The sequence below is a fragment of the Scyliorhinus canicula genome, chromosome 8, assembly GCF_902713615.1.
Source record: "Scyliorhinus canicula chromosome 8, sScyCan1.1, whole genome shotgun sequence".
Taxonomy (NCBI): domain Eukaryota; kingdom Metazoa; phylum Chordata; class Chondrichthyes; order Carcharhiniformes; family Scyliorhinidae; genus Scyliorhinus; species Scyliorhinus canicula.
In genome coordinates, this window is record NC_052153.1 from 21,177,568 (window position 1) to 21,194,527 (window position 16,960).

General features: G+C 41.8%; 1 protein-coding gene across 2 annotated transcripts in view; it reads left to right on the forward strand.

The window, feature by feature from the left end:
* The window catches only part of ric1 (RIC1 homolog, RAB6A GEF complex partner 1), a 161,512-nt gene that overhangs the window by 97,920 nt on the left and 46,632 nt on the right, over positions 1 to 16,960 (forward strand). For both annotated transcript variants that reach the window (XM_038804247.1, XM_038804248.1), the window contains 7 exons: positions 1,140 to 1,228; positions 2,289 to 2,433; positions 3,508 to 3,556; positions 9,376 to 9,528; positions 13,868 to 14,071; positions 15,067 to 15,105; positions 15,204 to 15,314. In XM_038804247.1, the coding sequence (XP_038660175.1) occupies positions 1,140 to 1,228; positions 2,289 to 2,433; positions 3,508 to 3,556; positions 9,376 to 9,528; positions 13,868 to 14,071; positions 15,067 to 15,105; positions 15,204 to 15,314 (790 nt within the window). The remainder of the gene's footprint in view (positions 1 to 1,139; positions 1,229 to 2,288; positions 2,434 to 3,507; positions 3,557 to 9,375; positions 9,529 to 13,867; positions 14,072 to 15,066; positions 15,106 to 15,203; positions 15,315 to 16,960) is intronic.

Below are 16,960 nucleotides of genomic sequence, written 5' to 3' on the forward strand. Positions count from 1 at the left end.
TCCCCCCCCCCCCCCCCCCCCCCCCCCCCCCCCCCTCCGCGCTGTCTCTCTTACCTCTTTCTACCCCCCCTTCCAAATCTCCTCACCCTCTCACTTGGCAGCATCTGGAGAAAAGCACTGTAACATTTTGAATCCATGTAACGTGCAACTCTTCTGAGCTAACAGATTTCGCTCTGAAGAACTGTCATACACGGTCATTATGAATACTGCATTAATCTCTGGTGACTAAGGCACAAGTGAGACTTTCTAGCACTGGAATCAACTATGGGAAGAGTCCTATGATTGATTCTGCTTGCCAAAGGTCTATATGAAGAAATATTGGATAATTTTGGGTGTTTTATCCCTGAAAGGAAAAGCCAGTTGTGATCTTAAAAATATATATAAAATATAATGGTAGTATGCAAAGGAAAGGTAAATCTGGCAACTTACTTTGGACGAGACCATAGGAAAAGGAACACCGGTTCAAACTTATAAAAGCCAAATTTAGAACTGATATCCTGAAGCAATATGGAGCAATCAGCACATGGAATAGACGTCCAGAGAGCATAGTGGAGTGGAAAACACTTGGACTTATTTAAGAAACAATTGAATGCTGCAACAAGGGGAGCTTGAGCATCTTCCTTGTCATTGTCGTCAATTATAATCATGTTTCATAGAATTTACAGTGCAGAAGGAGGCCATTCGGCCCGTTGAGTCTGCACCAGCTCTTGGAAAGAGCACCCTACCCAAGGTCAACACCTCCACCCTATCCCCATAACCCAGTAACCCCACCCAACATGAAGGGCAATTTTGGACATGAAGGACAATTTATTATGGCCAATTCACCGAACCTGCACATCTTTGGACTGTGGGAGGAAACCGGAGCAAACCCACGCACACACTGGGAGGATGTGCAGACTCCGCACAGACAGTGACCCAAACCGGACTCGAACCTGGGACCTTGGAGCTGTGAAGCAATTGTGCTAACCACTATGCTACCGTGCTGCCCTTGTGTACTCTTGATGTTTGAGGCTGTGCTCGATCTCGAAATTGGCTTGTCTTCCATTTCTGGGTATTATAATTCCATAACTTGCTAACAAATGTTGAAACATTGGTTTTCTGAAACTGGTTATTAACTGATTATTTTCCTATTCTGCCAGTGGTTCAGTTTTAGTTTACACAATGGATACAACTACAGGGGCCATGCAGCTGTCCCACAAGCTGGAATTAACTCCAAAGCATTACCCTGGTAAGTCTGAAATGTCATGGCTCACCTGTGTAGGTACTTCATCCGAGTGAAATGCCTTGTCACTATAACTTTATCAGCATTGAAGAGCACTCCCACCCTTTGCAAAATGCATAATATTGATTATTGTTGGCGACTTTATTTATTTAAATTTTACCTTAGTTTCTTTTTTTCTCTTTCTCTCGCTTACCCTACTCCCCGCTCGCCCTTGTCTCTCTCTATTCCCCCCCCCCCCCCCCCCCCCTTGCCCTCGCGCCCTCAAGCCGCACCCTTCTTGGCCTTGCCCCTCCCCACTTCTTTTCCCTCTCTTCTCCCCCCCCTCCCCCCTCCCCCCCTCGCTTTCTTTTCATCTAACCCTGGAGGAAACCTATGTAGGCATGGAGAGAACGTGCAAAATCCACCCAGTCACCCAAGGCCGAAATTGAACCTGGGTCTCTGACGCTGTAAGGCAGCAGTGCTAACCTCTGTGCCACCATGCTGCCCTACTCTATTCTTTTTCCCTCTTTCTCTCTTTTCCCCCACCCTCTTTCTCAACTCAGTATATGATTTGAATATTTTTCTACAAATTCATATATTCCAATTGGTGCTTCCGCTTAGCTCTCGAGTTGCCAACTCCCCTATCCTTCTGTCAAGTGTAAGGCGATGCATAGTTGGTTGTTCCATCCACTTGGGTCCCAGATGCCTGGTTTTCCCCTCTGTATTGTTATCAGATTACACCCTCAGCAACTTGCTTTGCAAAAATACTTCAGGCACAACTGTATGGGCAAGCCTAATGGCAGATGTTGTTGTGTAATCAGCAATATGATATTATGGCTCATTGTTATATAACATGAAAGAACCAAAAGAAATCCAAATTGGAAGCGCCTATAAAACTTCTAGCCTTACATTGTTGGTAATGATCTTGCAGCTGGAGAGAAATGCAGTGCCAGAAAGTATTTTTCACGTAGTTAACGCCTATTTTATGTGCACTATGGCACTTTTTTTCATTCTGTAGAACTGTGTTGAGTTTTTCCAGTTCAGTACTTCAATACTTAGCCAAATTATTTTTTTATTTCTTGAACAGATATTTGGAACAAGACTGGGGCAGTGAAGCTGGTCAGATGGTCACCTGATTGTAGCGTTGCTATGGTTACATGGGAATGTGGAGGCTTATCCCTGTGGAGTGTTTTTGGTGCTCATCTGTTTTGCACACTGGGTGGAGATTTTGCGTGAGTATTTCCTTCAGAAATTCAAGGTCTGCAGTACAATTGCATATAACAGTCTGTAGTACAGAAACTGCATTCATTACTCCATTTTATATATCTCAGGCTGGGGGCTAGTTCTTGGAGTGAAAGTAAACCATTTTCTGAAATTATTTTGATTTTGTCCCATGTCACGTGTTATTTTCCACTATTTCAACTTTAACTGAACTCTCCGACCTGATATTAAAAGCAAAATGATGCTTCTGCAATTGTCTTTGGAACTTAACAGCACGTTGTAACTGCTTCCTGTGTGCTATCTGCATATTCCAATGGCAAGATTAGGCAATCCTCCATCATTTTTAGGCTGCAATATATTTCGTCTGGAACAATTTGTACTTCCAAAACATTTTTAAGATTGAGATACACTTGACAAAGGGATTTTTCATTTTCCTAGTTTGTGCACTGAACCATGGTGCAAAGTTGGAAGTTACTCAAATCTTATTGTTGCTGGAGATTTTATTTATTAGACTTTAAGAAGGTGAGGAGTGAAGCTAAAAATGAGGAGGGAATTTCCGACAGCTGAAGGCTCGTATTACGAGAACCAAACGTTGATGGAAGGGCACCATATTTAAGAAAGGCACTATCTTATTACGGTGCAGTGGCGCGCAGAGGTTTGGAAATGAGAGTAGATAAGAATTTTGGAGGAATTTTCGCATCCAAAACCCAAAGACGTGCAGGGATATTTTTTTTTTCCCCCTGCAGCTAATTTTATTCAGTTAATCTTATCTAATCATCTAAATGTCACTTGGATGTTTTTCGGGCAAGCAAAAATTGTCCTGTGGCTGATAGTGTCCTTTGTCCTATCGTAGCTGATCATTCAGATTTCACCCAACCAACATCTGATGTGTTGCAGTCCCAAATTTTTTGAATTGAGGAAGAATTGTACTTTTATAAAACCAGAATCCATTTATTCAAAAAGTACATTGTTTAAGGATCTTCAATTGAATCATAGATAACTGGGGTGGAAATGCTAATTTTCAGCTATTGATGATTAACAAAACTTCAGATTACAATTAACTATTTCATTCTCTTGATTTTAAGGCATTATTCTGATGGCACTAAAAAGGAACCTATAAAAATCAGCTCTATGGTGAGTACTTTTAAGAAGTGATGTAACAGTTTTCCAACAAGATGCACATTGAATGCAACTGCAGTTGTGCTGAAAATGCAGACCTTCAGATAAATGAAATTGCAATCTAACAAGAATGAGGTTGATCAGTTTGCTGACATTGCAATGTAAACAAGTGAAGAGGGCACTCGATAAAGCGCATACCTCTACCACGATGTTTTAACTCAACATTATAGCAATTAAAAAGCTCTTTGAGCCTTTTCTCTGATTGATGCTCTGTAACTCCAAAATTGGAAAATTATAATTTTTATTAAGAGCTACCATCTCATTGGTGAGGCCACATCCAACAACCAGCTCTGAAATCTCTGCGCACATTTTTGACAGCTGTGACAAATTGCACTGCAGCAACTGAGACAAGCCACAACATTTTTAAAATATTAACAAAGTAACCCACAACATTCATAAAGACAATCCTGTCTCTCTTTTTAAAGAAAAAAACAGGGTCACGAGATGTGGGCTTGGGAGTGATTGTGTTTTCATGAGCTTTGGGTCTGCACATCATTTAATCCATCATTTCGTCCTGATGCACGTTTCATACTTGTTTTTTCTTGTGATATCCCTGGAATTTCCTGATTGATCTTTTTGCAAGGAAGAGCTGAGATAAAATGCTAACATCCTCATTCGGTCGAAGCGTATGGGATGGACTGGGGTTGGCCCAGCTTGAAGTGGCACAATCGCTGCTAAGCAGGCCCTCACCTTGGCTGTGCTGTGTGCATCGAATGATGGTTGCCGTCGAAGATGTTGCCTTGGCTGATAATTTCAGATCTGCAGGGCAGATAGCTCATTTGGAGAGACGGCAGGTGGCTTAAGAAGAGTGATGGAGGCATACGAGAGAGTTTCTTCACTCAAAAGAACAGTGGTTAGGGACCGCCTTAGTGTTGTCGAAGTCCTGTTGCATGATGTGAAAATTGTAATGAAAATCGCTTATTGTCACGAGTAGGCTTCAATGAAGTTACTGTGAAGGGTCGGGTACCTTTTGGCGCTGATCTTTTGGCGCTCATCTGTTTTGGCGCTGGCCTTTTTGGCGCCGCCAACAGGAATCCAACAGTCCGGGAGCTGGTTCGTTTACTGAGTTCATTTCTCTCAGTTTGTTGCTGACTTTCTTATCCCGTGAGTAGTTTTTATTGTCCAAGTCTCTCACCATCCGGCAAGTTCCCGCAAACTCATACACTGCTCTGTTACAGACGTCATGATCTGTCTGATATTGTTTCCTTACGAATTTGCTATTATCTTTAGCCCTCGGGTTCTTATGTTCTGTACTTCTCTGACAGCTCGAATCAATTTCGATTTCATATTAAAAGAGACTGCTTCAATCGTATAACGTTGACTAAGTGTGTCATCATTTTCTTTAAAACCTCCATAGGTAGGTTGATGTAATTTTATATTGTAGCACCGTTTATCGTGTAAGGCACCAGTAAAATACGTATAGCGGTAATGTACATACGTTAATATGCAGAGTGCGGATCAAATAGTAAATCAGCAGATAAGACTAGATTCGGGAAAAATAACAAAATGCCCAAACTAAAGGTTCTGTACCTAAGCACACACCAAGGCATTAAAAACGTTGAACGCATTGTGCAAATACAAATTAGCAAGTACGAACTGACAGCCATTACAGGAACATATCTACAGAGCGACAAGCATTGAGACCTTAACAGTTAACGGTTTGTAGAATTTAGAAAATAAGGAACATATGGAGGGGTGACTCTGTTACTTAATGCTTATTTTAACACATTAATCAGACGAGACAGATGTTAAGGAGACCACTATTACAGTTAGCGTTAAGATGAAATATAAGGAGGCAAGAGGTCACACACAGCACTCGTATGCCGCCGTGCTAATTGTAACTGCAGGGTTGGGCAAATTATAAAATAAGAGAAAGCTTGTCTGAAGAGGTATAGTAGTAAACTAGCCACTGCAGCCCCTGCCGGATGGTGAGAGACTTGCTTAGGTACAGAACCTTTAGTTTGGGCATTTTGTTATTTTTCCCGAATCTAGTCTTATCTGCTGATTTACTATTTGATCCGTACTTTGCATATTAACGTATGTACATTACCGCTATACGTATGGCAAATAATGACACACTTAGTCAACGTTATACGATTGAACCCAAGGGCTAAAGATAATAGCAAATTCGTAAGGAAACAATGTCAGACCGATCATGACGTCTGTAACAGAGCAGTGTATGAGTTTGCGGGAACTTGCCGGATGGTGAGAGACCGTCAGCAACAAACTGAGAGAAATGAACTCAGTAAACAAACCAGCTCCCGGACTGTTGGATTCCTGTTGGCGGCGCCAAAAAGGTCGGCGCCAAAAGGGCGGCGCCAAATAGTCCCATTCCCACTGTGAAAAACCCCTAGTCGCCACATTCCGGCGCCTGTCCGGGGAGGCTGGTACGGGAATCGAACCGTGCTGTTGGTCTGCTTTAAAAGCCAGCGATTTAGCCGAGTGAGTTAAACCAGCCCCTGGTTGTGATGTGTATCTTGGTGGTTTCGGGAGATTGGGACCGAGCAGGATGCCCCCGGAGCACAGTCCCTGGCGAGAGATGGGACGCAAGTTCCCGATTGAATTTGAGAATCAGCTTCCATGGTTTGGTAATCTTGATTTAGAGGCTGGGTGCATCAGATTTGATGGAACACAGCGTATTCTGTCTGAGAGGCTAGGGGTTGGTCGGCCCACTGATCGCTTGTCCTATATTGCCTTATCTCTATGCTCGTTGTGAAAGGTTGGAGATGGCCTAGTGGGTCATGTTTCCCCCCGGCCCCAGCCATGGCCTAAGCTGTGGACTGCCTGCATGTTGGAGCGATGGCATGATGGAAGTGGTGCTGTCTCATGAAAATGAAAAAAAATTAAAATAGCTTATTGTCACAAGTAGGCTTCAATGAAGTTACTGTGAAAAGCCCCTAGTTGCCACATTCCGGCGCCTGTTCGGGGAGGCTGGTACGGGAATCGAACCGTGCTGCTGGCCTGCTTGGTCTGCTTTAAAAGCCAGCGATTTAGCTCAGTGAGCTAAACCAGCCCCTATCATGCTTCAATCAATGGAATCCTGGAGAGTGCCCTATCCTTTGCCTTCTCGTGTGACGTGGAAGTCGTCTTTATCCTGGATTCCGCTCTGTGTTTCTTCAATAATCCCGATCGCTACTCCCTGTTCATCGTGTTGACTTTTTACTTTTTTGGTTTCGTGTTGGAGAATGAAAAATGTGAGCATGATGGCCAGTGCTGTTCTTACCTTTATCCTTTTCCTGTTAACCTGTGTTAGCAAGATAATTTTGTGCCAATTCTGGGAAGTGTGACTTGTGTGTAGTTTTACTCCTTTTGGTTATGAAGAAGGCAAGTGGAGCTGGGGCGAGGTGAAGGCAGGGTGGGTTAGTTCAGTCCTCGTTAAGATTGATAGCTTCCCCTCCCAGTTAAAACTAATCAGTTTCATGCTTCTCTTTTGGATTTGTAGATTCATTCTTTTAATTAAGAATTTGTGTCTTCATCCTTTTTTTGGACTGGGCAGAGTTTGTATCCTGGGGATGATTGGATTCCTTCTGTCCCTTCCCTGAGGTTGAGTTTTTCCTTTCTTCTGTTTGGGTCTCTTCATATTCCGCCCAGGCCTATTATGATGGTTGACTTGTTAAAGAGGAAGGTTGCTCTGGATATCCTTTCTGTGAGGGTGATCATGTTGAGCTTGGCTGGGTGTCCCCTCCTTGGGGGTCCTATTCTTTTCTCTCTTTCTTTCCTCTCCATCTGGATGAACATTGTGTTGATTCCTACCCTGATCTGGCCCATTGGTTTTGGGGACTTGATGGTGGGTGTCTTGACGGTACTGCTCTTCTCCTCTGACGAAAGTGCCGCCCCCTCCCCCCCCCTTACTTGGCTTGTCCCAGAATAATCATCATCGTGCCCTGGATGTTGTTGGAAAGGTGCAGGCTCAACAGGAGTAAAGGTCCTCTGGGTATGTTGGAGGCCCTGGGGTTGTAGTTCCTCGTGCTCGTTAGTGCTGGGCCAAGCCAGGTCAAGTGACGTGTCTGTTGTCCTGTTAGGGGGCGGGAGGTCCTGGGAGGCTGGGTTTTGTTTTGTTTCTCTGCCCCTGTGGTGCACAAGGGCCTGGGGATAGGTTGCGTTCTCCTCGCTGATGGGTGTCATCACCTAGTGGGTCTGTTTTCTTCGTTCTTTTTCCTCTTTTTTTCTTTTCTTTGTACCTTGGGTGGCCCTACTGCTCGACCATAGTCTGAACATGTTACTATTGCCGGTCCTCTCCCTTTAATTGTGATTCGGCCTTGGACCTGTTTCTGGGGTTTAATTGAGTTGTGCAGTATGGATTGGATTTGTTTATTGTCACGTGTACCGAGGTACAGTGAAAAGTATTTTTCTGCAAGCAGCTCAACAGATCATTCAGTACATGGGAATAAAAGGGAATTAAACAAAATTCAAGAAAATACATAATAGGGCAACACAAGATATACAATGCACAACATAAGCATTGGCATCAGATGAAGCATACAGGGTGTAGTGTTAATGAGGTCAGTCAATGAGAGGGTCATTTAGGAGTCTCGTGACAGTGGGGACAGTGACAGTATGTAACTCCCTGTAGATCTGGGATTTCCATGTATTTCCTTTTGTTTTTGCAAGGGTGGATATGATGAATCTGTTCCTGGCTGCTCCGTGGGTGGAGATAGTCTAGAATCCGGAAAGAGAAGGTGGTGTCGGCGCGGAGGACCCGGGTTTGAATCCCGCCCCTGGGTTATTGTCCGTGTGAAGTTTGCACATTCTCCCCATGCCTGTGTGGGTTTCACCCCCACAACCCAAAGATGTGCAGGTTAGGTGGATTGGCCATGCTAAATTGCCCCTTAATTGGAAAAAATTAATTGGGTACTCTAAATTTATTTTTAAAAAAGAGACGGTGGTGTTGGGTCATTGGCGCCAATGGCGCCACTGGAGTTGAGGGAGATGCATGTTGGTGCGTGCCCAATCATGATGCAGGAGGTTTATTCTGGTCTTGCATGATGATTGTGGGGCTGTGCGGTATGAGAGGGTGTGTGCCATCCTGTTATGCTGTCATGTCCTCATGATCTTATTCTGTTTCTTCCTGGGTCTCTGGTGGAATGGGTATCTAGTTTTGTCTAATGATGCCATTAAGGTGGTTGTGATGTTGTTCTTCCGTTCCATGCTGTGCTCGTGTAGATTAAGCCATTTCTGGGGGGTTTTCCCCTTCCTTGCTTATGATTAACTTTATTGAGTTATTTTATAAGCATACTTTTAGAAACTGGATCTAGATCTTTGCTAAAATTTAATCCGTTCTTCATTTGATATGCATCAAGTTTTATTGAAATCTGTCCATTAGGTTTTGCGACTATTGTTTACAAACAGACTAATAAACGAGGGCAAAAAATTCACCATTGCCATCCTTCAGTGGTGAAGGTAACTTTGTTGTGTTCAACGATGATGTACCAGTAATCTGCATTTGTAGTAAATTAACTCATGGTTACGAATCCTTACATTGTACACTCAATCTCAGCCATACGTGTTTAAGGGAAGTAAAGAACAGACACTGGGCTCTTCCACACACCAAACTTAAAGACGTGTGAATCCGTTTAATTGTACAGCTCCTAGCTGGCAACAATGCTCGGTGGGTTGAAAGTTGGTCATCTAATCATTTTGACCAAATTATGGGAACATCTTGCCTGTTAGTTGTAAAAGACAAAAAATTATTTTGATACTCTGTGTTTAAAATAACTTGATTGATTGTGCTTTGTAATATCTTATATTTTGCTAAAGTTATTTCTTCTTTACAGAGCTGGGGCGCTGAAGGCTACCATCTTTGGGTGATTTCCAATGATGGCACTCACCAAATTGGAAATGATCTGGAAAACAAAAGTGTATTACAACAGGCAGAAATTCTGCAGTTCCAATTCATCAAAAGCGCTTTAACTGTCAACCCCTGCATGGTAGGTTGCAAGCCAAGCTTGAACTCCCAACGATATTCTTATTTTGTAATTGCAGACCAATAATATTACATTTGTTCAACTATTCATTCTTCAATCTTCTATTTTATCTCTCTTGGCAGTGATTTTTGGTCACAGATATACAAAATGGGAAATTTTACAAATTCACCATGGTTTTTGAAATGTTTGTTTTGTGGACTCCTTCACAGGAAGTGCATTATTGCTAATAAAGCCACTTAATATATATTAGCTTACAGATTTTTTAGCTTTCATAAATCAGAGCCATAAAAAATTATTAGAACTGTTGCAATCTGTGTAATAAGTGTCCAGTTGTTATATGATCCTGCTCTCTTTTTTTTTTATTAGCATCACTTACTAGGCCAGTATTTATTACCCATCCCTAATTGCCTTTGAGAAGATGGTGAGGTGCCTTCTTGAACCGCTGCAGTCCATGTGGTGTAGGTACACCCAGAACAGATAAAAAAAGATTTCCAGGAATTTGACCCTGCAACAGCAGGCATTGTGTGGGGCATGGCAGAGAGCTTGCAAATCATGGTTTTCCCATGCATCTACTGTCCTCGTCCTAGGTAGTAGAGGTCATGGGTTTGGAACGGGCTGTCGAATGAACCTTCATGACCGGTGATGAGTTGCTACAGTACATCCTGTGGATGGTGCATCCTTTGGATGGTGCAACTGCTGCCATTGTGGTGGAAGGAGTGCAAGTTTAAGGCAGTGGATGGGGTGCCGATAAATCAGGCTGCTTTGACACCATCCAAGATGAGCTTGAATGTTGTTGGGGCTACACTCATGCAGACAAGTGAAGAGTGTATCCCATCACACGGGCGTGTGCCTTGTAGGTGGTGGACAGGTTTTGGGGACTCGGAAGATGAGTTACTCACCACAGAATTCCCAGCCTCTGACCTGTGGTTGCCATAGTATTTATATAGATGGTCCAGTTCAGTTTCTGGTCAATTATAACCCAAGGATGTTGATATTGGGGAATTTGGCAGTGTGTTGTTGAAAACTCACCACTATTCTTAGAAGTCCCCCTATACCAAAAAGGGCCAACATTCTAAATGGTGAACAGGGATTCTCACTCCCTGACTCCGATGCAGGCTTCGGTGGGTGCTATTCAGGTCAAACTATATTTTCAAGTTATCCCTCTGTATAACCCATACCTTCACCAAAGATTTCATCTACTTACCACTTAGTAGCATCGATCCTGGGTCCCGCATTGCTAAGTAAGTAAAGTAGACTTGGGAATAACCACTGTTTCAGGTTAAAACTTTTAAGTTATTTTATTATTATATTTTTTATTTTAATAGCTGCAATCACTGTCTTTACAGAAAGGTAAAACAAATGTTGCGTCTAGATCCTTCTGGTTGGTTGTAGGGACCTTCAGGCCCACCTTGACAATCGATCTTCTTTAAAGTCTGGTCTTCTTTAGATGTATTCGCTGATGAGCTCGGTTGCTATGTCCTATCTTTCCTATGTACCGAGCTGTGAGAGCTGGCTCTGCTGGCTATCTCTGAACTGACTCTGCCTCCTCTTTAAATTCTAGTCTTCCTTGGATATATTAGCTGTTTTAGCTCGGCTGCTATGTCTTATCTTTCCCATGACCGAGCTGACTGTAAGCTGACTCTGCTTGCTTCTCTTGTCCCTTCTCTGCTTCTCTCCTCTCTCTAAGTTCTGGTTGTTCCTGCTCTGGTCTCTGAGTTTATATTCTCTTTCTAACAATTATTAAGTTTTTGTGACTTTATTGTAAAGTAACTTTTATTTCACTTTGATTGTAAAAAGTATCTTTGATCTAAACATTCTAATACATCTAAGTATTCATTTTGACATGACCTTTCCTCTCGGGTCTCTGATTACATTGTTTCCTTTGTGATGTTCAAAGTTCCTTTGTGATATTCAAAAATGCTTTGGTTTCAATAGAGGTGTGAGTTTTGGTTTGGTTCCTGTCATTTCTATAGTTTTATTTTCCAATTGTGTCCCCAGCTCATAATTTTGACTTTGATTTTGGTTTTAAATTATGTTTCTCGTAGACTGATAGTCTCCAATTTTCTTTCAATTTACTTGGTGTTAGCAGAATTTCACACCTAGAATTGTCACCAAATTCAACTGAACCTCATCCTTTCCTTTCCAGCTGCTTACTAAGATAGTTACTTTCAATGAAGGTGTGAAACATTGCTTTTAGCGGTATGCTAAAATCCACTTGGTTATAACATGAAAGGTTTACATTTATCACCTAGCTCAACTGAAACCCTCATCCATGCTTTTCCAGATGCTTACTAAGATAGTTACTTTTAATGAAGGTGTGAGCCATTGTTTTTAGCTTCATACAAAAATCCTGTTTTGTTTGTTTGGGAGAAGGAATCTGCATTTTATAATCCTGCTCTTTGCTGCTGCTGTTAACCCTTCGTGCGATCTTTCCCTGTATCCTCTCATGTTTCTCTCAGACCAGATATTGCCAGACTTCCATGTTTCAAATGACACATATTTTCAGTTGCAAGTGGTAATGTCAATGAATGTCAAAGTGCAATGGTTAGATTCTCCCTTGTTGGAGATGGTCATTGTCTGGCACTTGTGTGGCATGAATATTGCTTGCAATTCGTATTTGATTTGCAGTGTTCAATTTTTTTTTAATGTTATAGGTTCAATCTTCATACTGCCTCCTGAAACAATACTGAAATAATTCTGTCGAACAAAGTGCTTCCTTGCTTTCCTTTCTGAATTTACCTGGACAGCACTTTGAGTTTGCATTTTCCATTAATTCTATCTTGTAAGCCGAATGGTGCTTCTGCATAATATGACCAGAAAGTGCTCTGCCTGCACATGTTTACAATACAGCCATAATTATACCTTTCACAATCCTATTGTTTCAATTTATTCCTCTTTAAGTAGTGAGCTTTTGATGTATGTAATGATTGCTGTGTTCCTGCGTAGATAGAAAATGCCTTGTTAACTCTTTAAGGACAGCTGTAATACCAAATTGATAAATATACAAGTAAAAAGAAAAGACTGGAGATTTTTTTTTTATTCTGGGAACGCACGGGAAGTCAGCTGGCACCTGCAAAGAGAAAAGGCTCAAGAACTGAGTTGGAAAAGATAATATAGTGATTTTCTTAGCTGTCTCCATTTTCTTTTTAGTAAGAGGTGCCAGAGGAGGTTGTCTTTTGACATGCAGGAAGTAGGAGGCATGTTGATGCTTTACGTGTACATAGCTCACAAGTCATAACACATTAACTTTTGTGTGATTGAGGTGTTTATCACTCTCTCCCACTTTAAAAAGAGTTTTGATGATCTGGGTTATGTTCCAAGAAAAGGACCCTGTAATGGAAATCTGTCTTGTCTCTTTTTTTAAAATAATTGCCTGTGTATTTCCAACATGTTTAATTTCTTTTCATAATAAAATGTTTGTTTTTTCACGTTGGTTTAATTATTTTGCAAACTCTCAACGGTAACGTCATTCCCAAAAGCTGGATAGTCGCCCGCATGTCAGTTTAGTGAAATTGTACACTTATTCTTTTACTTCTATTCACCTAATTGAGGTTATTCATTTATGTTGCTATCAAAAGCAGAGGCTTTCTGAACCTATTCCTCCTACCTGTGAGAATCATAAACAGTTTTTTCCCTCTTTGGACTTGCCTACATAGCAGTAGAAATTGTCACTCTTCAGTTTATTGCACCCTCTCTGCTTTATGATGGTTTTCAGGGTCTTGGAATATAGGACTTGGGAGGAGGAGTAGGCCATTCAAACCTTTGAGCTTGCTTCACCATTCAACAAGATCATGGCTGATCTGATTGTGTTGCCTTCTGTCACCCATAATATCAGACTTATCAAAGATCTGTCGAACTCTGCCTAATGACCCAGCCTCCATTGCTTTCTGGGGGAGAGAAATCCATATACTAACCATCCTTTGAGGGAAAACAAAAGTCTCTTTATCTCTCTCTTGACCTGTGGTCCCTGGTTCCAGTCTCTCCCACAAGTGGAAACGTCCTCCTGGTATCCGCCCGATCAAATCCCTCAGGATCTGATATGTTTCAATAAGATCAGCTCCTTTTCTTCTACATCCAATGAGGACAGCCCTAACCTGTCCGACCTTTCTTCATAAGATAAGTCCCTCATTCCAGGAATGAGTCTTGAGTAAACCTTCTTGGGAAAATTCAGTGGTCATATTTCTTTCCCCAAAATAAATTATTCCGGATTGGAGAATGTTAGTTTGATTTCAGTTTTAACAAAACACCTCTGACTAATAAGACTTAATATTTTCATACATTTAAATTTTCTAAACTGAGAATTAAGATGTTGAGCAATTGTTACAATCTTCTTCCCTTCCAGAATAATCAGGAGCAAGTACTTCTACAAGGAGAGGATCGACTGTATTTGAACTGTGGTGACACATTGCAAAATCAAAATTCAAGTACCGCATCAGCAAATTCAGGCCATCAGCCTGTCAGGGAAAAGAACCCTCTGTACAAAGGCATTCTAGTTCCTCAGGGTTTAAGCACTTTATTAGGACACAGGCACTGGCATGTTGTACAGGTGATGGCTTTTGCATGCATTTTTTTCATTTGTTGACAGCAAGATATATTGTTGAAGAGAACTTATTGGTTGTATATTTTAATGCTACCACTGCCAAACTCCTTTAAATATTAGGAACCAGTGCAGTCACATGGATTTGATATTAAAATGCTTTGCTATTTGACAAGATTCAGCAGCTGCATGGCTGGTAGTTTAGTGTTGGTCAGTGCAAGCTTTCAATCGTGTGACTGTCGGATATGAAGTGATTGTTGTAATTGTGTTTCTATGGTAAACTGCCACTTGACGTTCAACCTTTGAAATAGTTTTGACCTGGTGCACATAAGATTTTTTTCAATTAGCTCAACTTCTCCATTTTGCTGGTTTTCATCTAAGAAAAACTTTCAGATTTATGCAGCATAGAAATTAGAAACTAAATCTGTTCCAATGCAATTGACAGAAATTCACTTTTGCTTTAGTCTATTTCACAATAGACCGCTCCATAGCCTTTTGGGCACTGTTCAGGCAGATGTGACACGGTTGCCTTCACCTCTCTCTTATCCCCAGAATGGGAGTTAACATAGGGCAGCACGGCAGTGCAGTGGTTAGCACTGGGACTAAGGCGCTGAGGAGCCGGGTTCGAATCCCGGCCCTGGGTCACTGTCCGTGTGGAGTTTGCACATTCTCCCCGTGTCTGCGTGGGTTTCACCCCCACAACCCAAAAGATGTGCTGGTTAGGTGGGTTGGCTACGCTAAATTGCCCCTTAATTGGAAAAAAATAATTGGGTAATCTAAACTTTTTTTAAAAATAGGAATTGACATTCTAAAAATCTCTTGCTTCTGACGTACGAGGTGATTTACATAGCTGCATCCCAGCAACAAATTCAGTGGCGAGCAGTGCAATGTATGGTCTGGGGAGGGAGCATTTATAAAAGAAGGCAATACCAAATGTAGTTAATTGTCAATCTCTGCTTTTGAACACCAAGAATAATATAACTTGTTTGTCTCTCTTTCTGTAGATCCATAGTACCTATCTAGAAAGTAACTGGCCAATAAAGGTGAGTTTTTTTTTTCTCTCCACAGTTAGCAAACTGAATTATTTTTTTAAAACCTAGTGAATTGATGATATTTAATTTGTATTTCACTATTACTGCAGTTTGCAGCGGTAGACCAGCTGGGCCAGTGTGTTGCAGTGGCAGGCAGATATGGAATTGCACACTATGCTTTGTTTACGAGGAAATGGAAGCTTTTTGGAAATATTACCCAGGTAGGTAGTGGGCTTGATTGAAATATTGAACTTTAAGGTTCAGTTTTGTTTTTGCAATTTTTTTTTTTTTGTTTAAATACCTTTTTTCTGCTGGTTTCTCTCTCCACTTTCCCCCCCTGTCCCCTTGAAGTGTTGACTCCTTGTTGAGATATAGCTTCCCGGGTCGCCTCAGATATTTCAGCCTGTGGCATTCTTCACGAGATGAGCCTTGATAATGTTGTCAGCAAGCAGTTTGATCACCATCATAAAACACTCCAGTCCAGACCTGTCTTTGCCTGACAGTCACCTGTCTGCAGGAGCACATGTTTGGGCAGATTTTGACCTGTCTCATCCAGAAACAGCAGATAGACTGAGGTAGGGAAGAAATATTATGAAGTGCAGCTGGGCAGTATTTGCGATGGAGAACTTGGGAGAGCAGAAGCTGTTTCAATCTGAGACAAGTGGTTAGGGCATGGGATGGGGTTGGTGGTAAGGGAGGTCTTGTGGTGCAATGGGTAGCATCCCTCCCTCTGAGGCAGAAGCTCCAGTTTGCAGTCCCACTCGAGGACTTGATGGCCAGGAAAGGTGCATTCATAGCACCGCAAAACATGTTGAGTATCAACTTGTAATTCTTTCCAACATACACCAATGGCAGGCCACAAGAATAGGAGAGTTCCAGGTCAACCAGCTGCAGAAGGCAACAGAAGACCGTTGCATAATCATGAACCAACAAAATATCTTTCAGGCATGGCACCTAAAGAGAGAGAGAATTCAGAAGCACGGAGGCCAGCTGAGAATAGGTAATGCAGAACACAGCAAGGATCAGACCTGAAATATTCATCTCTGATTCAGCTGATCCCAGCATCAACCAATCATCAAAGGATATTCAAGTATTTCTATATATTTTAATATCTTTTGAGACTTTTCATGTGCTTACGGCGAGAAATGTTTCTTGCTGGAGAATTGAATGCATTGCATTTCCTGCTGCATCAGTCACTTCCAATGCAGCGCTAATATGATCAGATGTAGAATAAAACTCCTTCACCCTGCCACTACGTATTCCCCAACCCAAGTGGAGGGCTCCTTGACTGCAATAATGTGATACTTTTCCATTTTTATATCAACCATCCTGTGTAATTTGAGTAAGTTTGCAAACTTGGCAATGAATTAAGTATTTAACTCTGGATCCTGACCTACTACATTGAGCCTAATTTCACAAAGGAGCATTAGCTCAGTAGATGGCAAAGACTTTCACCCCACCAGGGGGGGCTGCATTTTGAATGCTCACTGCAGAGGTGAGAGTTCAGTCCATTCCATTCTCTAGTATCCTAATATGTAGTATGCTATAACTTAGATGCAGTCATAGGGCTTCTAGCTGAATATCCTGACGAGCAGCTTTTTGGAAGAACTAAATGAATTCCCATTTGGCAGTTCAGTTGCACTTCAAATTTAAAGCAGGAACTTGTTGACCATTCTGGAAACTGAGTGCAAAATTCATTCGCATTCCAATACTTGATATTGATTTCCCAGAGGCAGGCAGTACCACAGGGTGCCAGTAGAAACCCAATGCAATCAAATATTTTCCCCAAAGACACTTAAATTATAATCGTAATTGCCACGAAGCAAACTTACAATGTTAAGTCCAAACTAAAAGCGGCATGAGTTTC